General features: G+C 44.6%; 1 protein-coding gene across 1 annotated transcript in view; it reads left to right on the forward strand.

The window, feature by feature from the left end:
• The window catches only part of LOC121548942 (afadin-like), a 130,747-nt gene that overhangs the window by 101,117 nt on the left and 17,381 nt on the right, over positions 1-12,249 (forward strand). Inside the window, 3 exon segments of the mRNA XM_041860618.2 lie at positions 10,485-10,550; positions 10,715-10,788; positions 11,906-12,024. Coding sequence (XP_041716552.1) covers positions 10,485-10,550; positions 10,715-10,788; positions 11,906-12,024 — 259 coding nt within the window.

The raw sequence follows: 12,249 nt of genomic DNA on the forward strand, positions 1-12,249 counted from the left end.
AAAAAGTGAAGGGGTCTGAATACTTTCCAAATGCACTGTATGTAATGGGGAATTGACAAACATTTTAAATAAAAGGGCAAGCAATTCACACAAACAATGAATGTGCAAGAATTGGCGGGAGACAGCTGAGCCATTCTGGATAGAGACCCTCCTACAGTATATCATCGCCACACACCCCTCCCCTTCTTGTCTCAACATTTTAAATAATGCTCAAGACACATTATCTTCACATATATTTTAGACGCTTTTCACTGACAGCCACAACTCAATAATGCCGGTTCAGTGTGAAAGGACAGTTGTATGGCAGTGTCTGATGTCTTGGCTCCAATTTCCTATAGAGCAGAACTGGGTTACAGGGCACTTCCCTGGGCAGGAAGACTCATGGCAGAGCGGGGCAGGAGAGCTGTTTGTTACTTACAGCCAACACAGTGAATCTGACTGGAGAAAAGTTGACTTACTACTGTACATCTCAAATCAAATCAAATCAAATTTTATTGGTCACATGCGCCGAATACAACAAGTGCAGACATTACAGTGAAATGCTTACTTACAGCCCTTAACCAACAGTGCGTTTATTTTAAACAAAAAAAGTAAGAGTAAAACAACAAAAAAAAAAAAAAAAAAAAAAAAGTGTTGAGAAAAACAAAGAGCAGAAGTAAAATAAAGTGACAGTAGGGAGGCTATATATACAGGGGGGTAACGGTGCAGAGTCAATGTGCGGGGGCACCGGCTAGTTGAGGTAGTTGAGGTAATATGTACATGTGGGTAGAGTTAAAGTGACTATGCATAAATACTTAACAGAGTAGCAGCAGCGTAAAAAGGATGGGGTGGGGGGGGCAGTGCAAATAGTCCGGGTAGCCATGATTAGCTGTTCAGGAGTCTTATGGCTTGTGGGTAGAAGCTGTTGAGAAGTCTTTTGGACCTAGACTTGGCACTCGGTACCGCTTGCCGTGCGGTAGCAGAGAGAACAGTCTATGACTAGGGTGGCTGGAGTCTTTGACAATTTTGAGGGCCTTCCTCTGACACCGCCTGGTATAGAGGTCTTGGATGGCAGGGAGCTTTGCCCCAGTGATGTACTGGGCCGTACGCACTACCCTCTGTAGTGCCTTGCGGTCAGAGGCCAAGCAGTTGCCATACCAGGCGGTGATGCAACCAGTCAGGATGCTCTCGATGGTGCAGCTGTAGAATTTTTTGAGGATCTGAGGACCCATGCCAAATCTTTTTAGTCTCCTGAGGGGGAATAGGCTTTGTCGTGCCCTCTTCACGACTGTCTTGGTGTGCTTGGACCATGATAGTTTGTTGGTGATGTGGACACCAAGGAACTTGAAGCTCTCAACCTGTTCCACTACAGCCCCGTCGATGAGAATGGGGGCGTGCTCAGTCCTCTTTTTTTTTCCTGTAGTCCACAATCATCTCCTTTGTCTTGGTCACGTTGAGGGAGAGGTTGTTGTCCTGGCACCACACGGCCAGATCTCTGACCTCCTCCCTATAGGCTGTCTCATCGTTGTCGGTGATCAGGCCTACCACTGTTGTGTCGTCGGCAAACTTAATGATGGTGTTGGAGTCGTGCCTGGCCATGCAGTCATGGGTGAACAGAGAGTACAGGAGGGGACTGAGCACGCACCCCTGAGGGGGCCCCCGTGTTGAGGATCAGTGTGGCAGATGTGTTGTTACCTACCCTTACCACCTGGGGGCGGCCCGTCAGGAAGTCCAGGATCCAGTTGCAGAGGGAGGTGTTTAGTCCCAGGATCCTTAGCTTAGTGATGAGCTTAGAGGGCACTATGGTGTTGAATGCTGAGCTGTAGTCAATGAATAGCATTCTCACGTAGGTGTTCCTCTTGTCCAGGTGGGAAAGGGCAGTGTGGAGTGCGATAGAGATTGCATCATCTGTGGATCTGTTGGGGCGGTATGCAAATTGGAGTGGGTCTAGGGTTTCTGGGATTATGCTGTTGATTATGCTGTTGATCTGAACCCTTGAACAGTGGGAAACCAATCTGGACTGAGTCCACATTTCTCCTCATATAAGTGGTCAACTGTTACGTGAATAAAAGTTGCAAACATTTGATCAAATTTTTGTAATGGCACTCCATGTTTGTTATAAGGCACATCTATTTGTGGCATGTCATTGCTTCTAAATCCATTAAACCATGACTGGTGAGGTTGCATTGAGGTGTGTGTGTGTGTGTGAGGGTACAGATGTGATGTGTATCTGGGTTGTGCTTGGACTGTCTCCTTACTGGACCCTACCACCACAGTGGAAACGTGCTCAGCCTCAGATCATAACACCTGGTGAACTGTTCAGATTTCCCCTGCTCCCCCTGTGTTGTTGACCATATGGTCAGTTGTTAGTGGTGCAAGTCGACACACTAAGGGCCACATTTTCTGTCTATAAAATAGCTCTTGCAGTGTGCAAAATTGTGGCGCTCTTTCCAATCACAACCATAACATAGAAATAGATGGAAAACACTTACGCACTTTGGAATACTGCAGCTTGCATAGTCAAGTTCTTGGATAGTTTCTATTATGCATTTCAATTGTAAAGGGTGTTTTGGGGCCTTCCTTGATCTCTCCTCTGAACATGCGGTCTACAGTCTTGTTGTGGAGCCACATGCTCTGAGACTTGACTAGACGTGTCAGAGCTGTATAACTCTGTAATTGGCTCCTTTGAAGCTCTCGCCAACCCAGCTGTCTGGCTTCAATCACAGGTGTGATGTGTTCCACGCTCTGACTCCACACCCAACTCCACGCCTGACTGCAACTCGACACGTGCAACACCCTCCGACAATCTGATAGTTAACAACAGCGTCGTAGCTAGCTACACAAGTGCTCATCATAATGTGAAGTCAGTCGTTACAGTGCCTCAACTTCCTCCCCTTTACTAAAATAAATGTTAGGTCTTTAGGTGTTTTAGGTAAGGAGGAAGGAGGTTTTAGTGAGAGAGGTGGGATACATGTTGGATGAATGGATATTATACCACCTTTAGGCAGGTATGAATACTACCCAGTATTCTACTACACTAGCCAGCCCTCGTACTTAAAAACGGTAGCAATTAGTGCTCTCGTTAAAGCACTGCAGAGTTTTAGTAATGGACTTTATAGACCTCTGTTACATGTGTTTTGCCAGGCTGAGCCTATGAACTTGGTGTGTGTGTTGGGCTGAAAGGCCTGCTGCTTCTCTCTCACTCAATTCAATTTGCTTTATTGGCATGATGTAATAATGTACATATTGCCAAAGCTTACTTTGGACATTTACAATATTAACATAATAATATTCAATATTGTCAACTGGACAACAATAATCAAGGGTCAAAATAACCGTACATTGAACAATGGCATAGAGGACATGTGCAGGTTGGTTGGTCTGTCAGACACTGTCTCTCATCTTATGGCAGGCAGCAATGTAGTGCGCTGCCAACCCACAGCTCTCTGCACCCTCCCCCAACAGGACGGGTAGCCTATTCTCATCAGAGAGGTCTTTGAAACACTCTCTAATTGTTTTATATTTTTTACATTTTGTCAGGAAATGCAGCTCTGTCTCGGGTCCTGCTGTGGTGCAGTGGTTGCACAGCCTTTCCTCTACAGGGAGACAGGTTTTGCTGTGTCTACCCTTCTCAATGACAAGGCTGTGCTCACTGAGCCTGTACTTTGTCAAGGTTTTTCTAAGGTTTTGATCAGTAACCAGTCAAATAGTCAAATAGTTTGCCACGGTGTACTGTTGATTTAGGGCCAGATAGCACTGCATTTTGCTTTGTGCTTGTGTTTTCCAATAAGTCATGTAGTTTTGTTTTGACTGTGTTGTAATTTGGTTTATACTGATTGATTGGGTGTTCTGGTCCTGAGGCTTCAGTGTGTTAGCAAAACAGGTTTGTGAACTCAGCCCAGGACCAGCTGGATGAGGGGACTATTTTATTTGCTCAGCTCTTTGCATTGCAGGGCTTGGTAATGATATGAGAGGGGGTCACTGTATTTTAGATGTTTCCAAAGCTTAATTGCTATTTTTTTAGTTTTTATTATTAGTGGATATTTACCTAATTCTGCCCTGCATGCATTGTTTGTAGTTTTCCTCTGGACATCTTACCGAACTCTGCATGCAGGGTTTCAATGGGGTGTTTGTCCCATTGGGTGAAATCCTGTTTTGCAAGTGGACCCCACATCTCGCTGCCATAAAGTGCAATTGGTTCAATGACACATTCAATTAGTTTTAGCCTAATTTTAATAGGTATTTCAATTTGTATTTTTATGGCGTAGAATGCCCTGCGTGCTTTCTCTGTTCATTCACTGCATCATTAAGGTGTCCAGTTTAGCTTATTTTTAAACCTAAGTAATTGTAGTGTGTGCAGTACTCTATATATGTTGTACCAATTGAGAACTTTGGTCTAATTCCCTGAGATCTGGATCTTCTCTGGAAAATCATTATATTTGTGTTTTTGGGGTTTACTGCCAGGTCCCAGGTCTGGCAGTCCTGCTGTAGCAGGTCCAGGCTCTGTTGTAGGCCATGTGCTGTGGGTGACAGCAGGCATAGGTCATCTGCGAAGAGCAGGAATTTAACCTCTGAATTGTGGAGACTAACACCAGGGGCTGAGGATTCTTCTAGAATGGTGGCCAATTCGTTGATGTAAATATTGAAGAGTGCAGGGCTCAGATTGCAACCCTGGTGAAGCTTTTTGGAAGTCGATAAAGCAAGCGTACATTTTGGTATTATTTTGGTGGACTTGTTTATCTTTCAGGGTGTAAATATGACCGGTCGTGCGATGTTTTGGTATAAATCCAATTTGGCTTTTACTCTAGACATTGTGCTTATTAAGGAAGTTTAGAACTCTTACATTTTATAATACTACAGAAAACCTTCCCCAGCTTACTGTTCACACAAATGCCTCTGTAATTGTTTGGGTCAAATGTATCTCTGTTCTTAAAGATTGGGGTTATGAGTCCTTGATTCCAGATGTCAGGGAAATAACCTACATTCATGATCAAATTAAACAGTGCTAATATAGCCAATTGAAATGTGAAATCTCTGTCTGTCGGTTAGAGCTCCCATTTCCCTCACATCACTCCTTGATGTAAAGGCCTTAATCTAGAACAGCGGTATTCAAAGTCGGGGTCGAGACCCCTGGTGGGATCACGGGGAAATGCAGTGGGGTCTCCAAAATTAAAAAATAAACACAATTTATGTTTTGGGGAAATTAATATACTGGTGGAGAAATGGGGTCCCTGCTGAAAAAGTTTGAATACCACTGATCTAGAACGTGACTTATACTGTAATAGGCTACTTGTTTCTGTGGTAACTGAAGTTGTGACATGTTTTGGAGAGATCAGGTGGCACCTAGTTATGACTTTAGATTGGACACCTGAAAGAACATGAACTATTTTGTTTTTGGTGACCTAATGATGTCGTATCGGTCACAACCCGAGTGGCATTGTGTCACACATATTCACAGACACACACGTTCACACACACGCGGATTCCCAGGTTTGTTTCTCCCTTGTGACAGTGACTTATAGATGAAACTGGCGCCCTGGTTCTCTCACTAAGCCCAGTCTCCTGTCCCCAGCCAAATGTGAGCTGTAGTAAGATTTTCCTCTTGTAGGACAATAAACATGAATCTGTATCAGCCTGGCAGAGGGCCAGTAGTCCTGACCTGTGTAAGGAGACCCCTCTGTGTGTGAGCGGGACCATTGTGTCCCTATGTTCCCCGGGAGGACGGGTGGCCCTCTGGAATGTCCCCCTCCGGGCTAAGATGACGCCCCTCTAGGAGGAGTCCGTGCCACAGCTCCAGTGACAGCACTGGTCATAACCAAACACACACACCTACGCCAGATTAGCGTAGACTGAACTGAAGACTGAACAGATTGATGTATTCAATGTATCTGAAGGCATCTCTTATTGCAGGGGTGTCAAACTCATTCCATGGAGGGCCTAGGTTCTGCTGGTTTTTGGTTTTTACTTTCAATTAAGACCTAGACAACCAGGTGTTCTTGAATAATTCGTGACCTTAATTCATCAATCAAGTACAAGGAAGGAGTGAAAACGAACAGACACTGGACCCTCCGTGGAATGTGTTTGACACGTGTTTTACTGTATGCTGCTGGTTTATCTGATTCTCTCTATTCAGAGGGTTGAGGTCTGCTGGTTTTCAGCCTCTTGTCTCGTTTTTGTGTATCCGAGGCTCTGTGGTAGTAGTTGTGCTAGATTAGAACAATTGTTGTATGATGCAATCGATTCAAAGTGACATTGGACATCAAAGTTATTACCTGTGTTGCTGCATCCCAGTTGTAGGTTCTTCTATAAAGCCTATAGTAATGTTTGTTTCCCAGTGAATATGAGCACTGGCGTAGTGGAGGGCTGGGTGGGTGGGTGCTGATGATGGTCTATTGTGGTGTAAATAGCCAGGCTTTCTCAGGCGGATTCTGTTTCTGCGTTTCCTCCCCGCTACTGTGGCTTCCTTACCCACAGACCCCTCCCTCTTGCTCGCACTCACTTTTTTATCTCCCTCGCGCTCTCTGTCTCTCTGTCTCTGTCTGTCTCTCTCTGTCTCTCTGTCTCTCTGTCTCTCTCTCTGTCTCTCTCTGTCTCTCTGTCTCTGTCTCTCTCTGTCTCTCTCTCTGTCTCTCTGTCTCTCTCTGTCTCTCTCTCTCTGTCTCTCTCTCTCTGTCTCTCTCTCTGTCTGTCTGTCTGTCGCTCTGTCTGTCTGTCTGTCTCTCTCTGTCTGTCTGTCTCTCTCTCTGTCTCTGTCTCTCTCTCTGTCTCTCTCTCTCTCTGTCTGTCTCTCTGTCTCTCTCTCTCTCTCTGTCTCTCTCTCTCTCTCTCTCTCTCTCTCTCTGTGTGTCTGTGTTTACTCTTCAGATCCTCTCTGTCTTTACATTGTTTGCGTTAGCATCCAACATAAGGCTTCAATATAAGGAGTGTGGTAGTCGAATCCTCACCGGTTTACATTTCAGTGGTTGTTTTGGCAGCTCTTCACAACGCCCATTAAACGCTTTGAGGAATAAACAGATGTTCAGACAGACAGCAGGCGACTGTCCAAACCTCTCCCCTGGCTTTAGTGTCGACCGCCAGCCTTTCTCAGCTGACCACCACACATTAGACTTAAAACAACAGTGTGTCGCATCCACAGCAGGCTTCGCATGAGATGGCCAATGAGCCCGCACATGGGTGGCTTTTACTGGTTAAGCCCTCCAATCCCGGTTCTCGTGTTTGACGTGTGCATTATTAGCACCTCCAGCTGGAGTTCATCTCTCCCCACAATCCCCTGCTATTCTCTCTGTTAGGGGTCACCAGGACCCACCACACATCCTTTATGTCGCCCAGCGTCAGGAGGTGTTACTGCACAGACTGTAATGTTGATACAGGGTCTCATGCACTCATGAGTCACTGCACTGGAGTAATAAGGTGGTGTTGAACTGGTGCTGTGGACCAGGTTGTGGAGGAGCAGGACCACCAGGCAGGCTGTGCTGTGTGGCAGAGCTATCTGCTGCACCTTATAGAGGAATGTGTTGTTGACCATGGAGGAGAGCAGTGCTGTGATCTCCCTCTCTGGTCTGGCTGCTGTCTCTCTGGTGCTGGTTCCCTTGAATTTAATGAAGGAGTTAATGTTTACTTCAGAGACTAACAGTTTGTTCTCAACAACACACACTCATAGTGGTTGGTGGGCAAGTTCTCTCAGTCAAGCTCATTTGATTCCTGTTGCATGGGTTCCTTCAGACAATCTGAAAAGAGTTACGAACTTGGTAAAGAGCAATAGTTCTTGAGTTACAAAGTAGGAGTACAGCCTGTGTCTATTATCTGGCCTGCTGTGTTTGTACAGGTGAAAGCTCTTTTGAGGATTGTCTGGTATTATTGGGCAGTAGATCCATGTGAACAGGGCTCTCGTGTTATTTTGAGATTAAATTATATTACATTGAACAAGACAGTACTATCCCAGGCAGCTCAATGTGATCTCTACCTGATCTTCCCCAAATATTACAGCTGGCTCTGGCCTAAGATTTCCGTTAGGAAAATGTGGCGCTGGACATTTGACCGACAACATTTTAATTTACTGCATTGAGTGCGTAACCTGATTAGGGCATCCACCCACAGTGCTCAGAAAGACAGAAATCACATTTAGAATATGGTAATTCATCTTAACAGAACATGCAAGTCACAGATGCAATAACGTGCGGTCCTTCTTACCAAATTCTGATGTGCACTTTGAACATGTTATAACTGTCCAAATGTACTTTTCCTCAGCCAACAAGACGAGTAACTAAGAGCAAAATCAATAGCTTATATCAATCTACTATAGGAGAAAATGTTAGGCTACCTATTCTATTGGTCAGCTTGTCGAAAAAGAAATAGCCTATTCCAAACAGACTCTGGGACAGTTGTGGGACGATAGATCCTAAATTCATCCAACCAGTAGGCCTCGGCTACATAAAAAAGCAATGAATCTGATGCAACAGATCACAGCGTTTAGCTTAAAATGTTGATCAACTATTATTTCTTCACATTATAAGTGCAGCAATGCGCGCAAGGCAGTAGGCTACACACAAATGTTCATTCCATAATGCAATTAGCGGTAAACCACACAGTTATCAAAAGGGCACTGCACGTGCAAGCGGTTCCATGTGACCGAGATGAAAATATCCATTAAAAATGTAGAAAGAGAGGAGATCTAATAGGTTACTTTGAAGCAAGGTAAGACATGTCTCATAATACACTATATATACAAAAGTATGTGGACACCCCTGCAAATTAGTGGATTTGTATATTTCAGCCACACTCGTTGCTGACAGGTGTATAAAATCGAGCACACAGCCATGCAATCTCAATAGGCAAACATTGGCAGTAGAATGGCCTTACTGATGAGCTCAGTGACTTTCAACGTGGAACCGTCATAGGATGCCACCTTTCCAAACGTCTAGGAGCAACAACGAGCTCACAGAACGGGACCGCTGAGTGCTGAAGTAAAAATCTTCTGTCCTCTGTTGCAACACTCACTACCTCCAACTCATTGCAAAGTGGTGTGTGACGCATTTTACATTTACATTTTAGTCGTTTAGCAGACGCTCTTATCCAGAGCGACTTACAGTTAGTGAGTGCATACATTTTTTATTTTGTTTTTATTTTTATTTATTTTTCATACTGGCCCCCCGTGGGAATCGAACCCACAACCCTGGCGTTGCAAACGCCATGCTCTACCAACTGAGCTACATCCCTGCTGGCCATTCCCTCCCCTACCCTGGACGACGCTGGGCCAATTGTGCGCCGCCCCATGCCGCGTTCAAAACAAATGGGAACTCGGAAATCTCCGACTGTGTTTTGAATGGTCATCCGACTCGGAATTCCAACTCGGGAACTCGGGCCTCTTTCTAGAGCTCCGACTTTCTGACCTGAAGATCACTGACGTCATGATTTGACCTTGTATTTTTCAGAGTTCCTAGTTGTCTTGAAAGCACCACAAGATGCTGCAGCAGCAGCTCTGCCACTGTCTGACAGATTTCTCCTGAAAGGCTCTGTATCTGTATGCTGTACGCATGTGATAAATAAGATACACAACAAATATACTGTAGACGCGCCAATTTCATTCCACTAAATTATGAAAATTAACCTATAGACCGATAAGCATGACCAGTCAAATGTATTTCCATCGATTGGTATTTCCATCAATGAATAGGCTAAAAAGCATTATTTATCAATGGGATTTTTTCTTCTTTTCCCAGACAATTGGCCGGTGGCAATTTTATTTATCGGCTTTTCATTTTTGGGGGGGGGACAAAAGCTGGCTAACTGAAATCTTGCCAGTCTGGGCATGCCATATTGGGTAGTACCCTCTGCTACCTTTGGAGAGCTCAGCCATGGGAAAATACCTTTTCATTACGGTAGATACATTTTTAGTCCACTCTCATGAAACACTGGCTCTCAGGAATTCTTCCACACTACTCTAGGATTGTATTTCAATGGGATGCTTGTGAAATGATTTAGGTTAACCGGTTTTAACTGGTATGAAGTGATTTAAGACCTTATTTTAGTTTGGGCAGAGGGATTAGGGGGATCCCCTCAGTTTTCCTGTGATTTAAATGTGTTGACGCTTAACGGGAACAGCAGATGGCACGGATCATGTCAAGCCACCTTTGGCCTCGTCTCATGTAGCCTCATTATTCTTAGTATTAGTACCATGTTTGTTTTGTCGATTAATTTAAATAGTCCTGCTCAGGGTCTCTAGTCTCTAGACTCCAGATGAATAGTTTCATTTAGCTGGCAGTTCACTGCAGACAGATGGCTCCACACAGTGCTACAGTAGCTGTGTGATTTATTGAGGAATTGTGCTGCTATGTTAATACTAAATGGTCTCTGTTTAGTGTTAACAATGTTCTACCAGGCCACAGTAGCATGTGTCACAACAGAACACTATGGGCCAAGTGTTCCAGCCAGACATTCTTTATGTCCAAGTGTTCTGTCTGTCTGGCCTGTGTAGTGAATGTTCCCTTCTGTCTGTCTTTCTCAAGGGTGCTGGACAGGACAAGCTTGGGATCTACATCAAGTCTGTTGTGAAGGGAGGTGCGGCTGATGTGGTGAGGGTTTTAGATCATGACGACTCCATCCTGTAACTGTACAGAATGACCTCCTCTAGATTGACTTTCAATGTGTGCACTGTTGCTATTATACGACTTCTCTCTCCTCCCCTCTTTCTCTGTGTGTGTCTGTGTGCGCGTTCCATTTGTTTGCGTGTGTGTAGGACGGTCGTCTGGCTGCAGGGGACCAGCTGCTGAGTGTAGATGGCCGCAGCCTGGTGGGCCTCTCCCAGGAGAGGTAACGCCTCAAACTTCCCTGACCTGCCTCGCCCCGGGTCACTCCCCAACACGACACACTAATTGGACCTTGTGTACAGAACAACCTGGGTTTAGGAGTGAAGCAGGACACGTAATGTGCTGAAGAGTGGAGAAACCAAGATGAAACTGATAGGGAACGTCAAGGCCAATTTGATACCAAAAGCTCTTTCAATAGCAGCAGTCACACCATAGAAATGAATTAGCTCAATCGCGTAGAACAAGCAGAGACTTATCTACAGTGCACTGACTTACAATGACCTCCACAATGTTTATGATGGGTCTAGTAGTAATGAATAGCTTATCCTTGGTTCACGCCTCTCTCAGATTAGTTAGTGTTGGGTTAGAGCTCTGGGCCAGTAACTGAAAGGTCGCTAGTTCGAATCACCGAGTGACAAGGTGAAAAATCAGTCTGTGCCCTTGAGCAAGGCACTTAACCCTAATTGCTTGATAACTCTCTGAGGGTGTCTCGGGGAGAGTTGGGATATGCAAAAAACGAATTTCCAATTCACACATGCGTGTAATACATACTTGTACATAGGACAAATATAAGCACCCACCAAAACATTTAAATAAATAAAAATGATACCCTTTCAGACAAACATGCACAAACCTTTTGGCCATGTTCTTTTGGTTTCCAAATGCCAAAACAGTTGAGGCTCAGTGTCCAATCTATAACATTGTTTTATATTCTCGTATGAAAAACAGAGGGATGCGTAGTTAGTTAAAGTTTTAAAATCTAATTGCCACGTTGAATTAAAAGCATATGGCTCATTACACTTTTATATCTGCTCTTAAACTGACAACAGAATCTGGTCCAAATCTTGGATTTGGTGATTGCTTTGAGAAGTTAGTGTGTGTGTTTGTTTGCCAATGATAAACCACAAGGCTTGAGCGCCAAACAGACAGTCTAAAACTGTTGGGAAATGAACTTCTTCAAAATGCTATTGCATATGGGGAATACCATTCCTGATACAGTTATGTGAACTCCTTGTCTGCCAATGAAAGTCTCATAAACATGTTTTGTTCTGTTGCATTCAATCATCTCTCCAGTCCAATGTATTCTGAGTCCCAGTAATATATCTGATGTCTCTTCTCAGGGCTGCAGAGTTGATGACGAGGACAGGCTCTGTGGTAACACTGGAGGTGGCCAAACAGGGAGCTATCTTCCACGGCCTGGCCACACTCCTCAACCAGCCTTCTCCTATGATGCCCAGAGGTAAGGGTCTGCTAGGACAACAGGGGTGTCTGAAATGGCACCCTATTCCCTATATAGTGCACTACTGTTAACCATGGTCCATAGGGCGCTGGTCAAAAGTAATTCACTATTTAGGGAATAGGGTGCCATTTCAGATGCAGACAATGTCTCTCCTTGTTGTCCCCAGTAACGGGGTAGAGTCAGAGGAAGGCCGAGGTTTGACTAAGTAGATAATGAGGGTTTGTG

Source organism: Coregonus clupeaformis, chromosome 33 (genome assembly GCF_020615455.1).
Source record: "Coregonus clupeaformis isolate EN_2021a chromosome 33, ASM2061545v1, whole genome shotgun sequence".
NCBI lineage: Eukaryota > Metazoa > Chordata > Actinopteri > Salmoniformes > Salmonidae > Coregonus > Coregonus clupeaformis.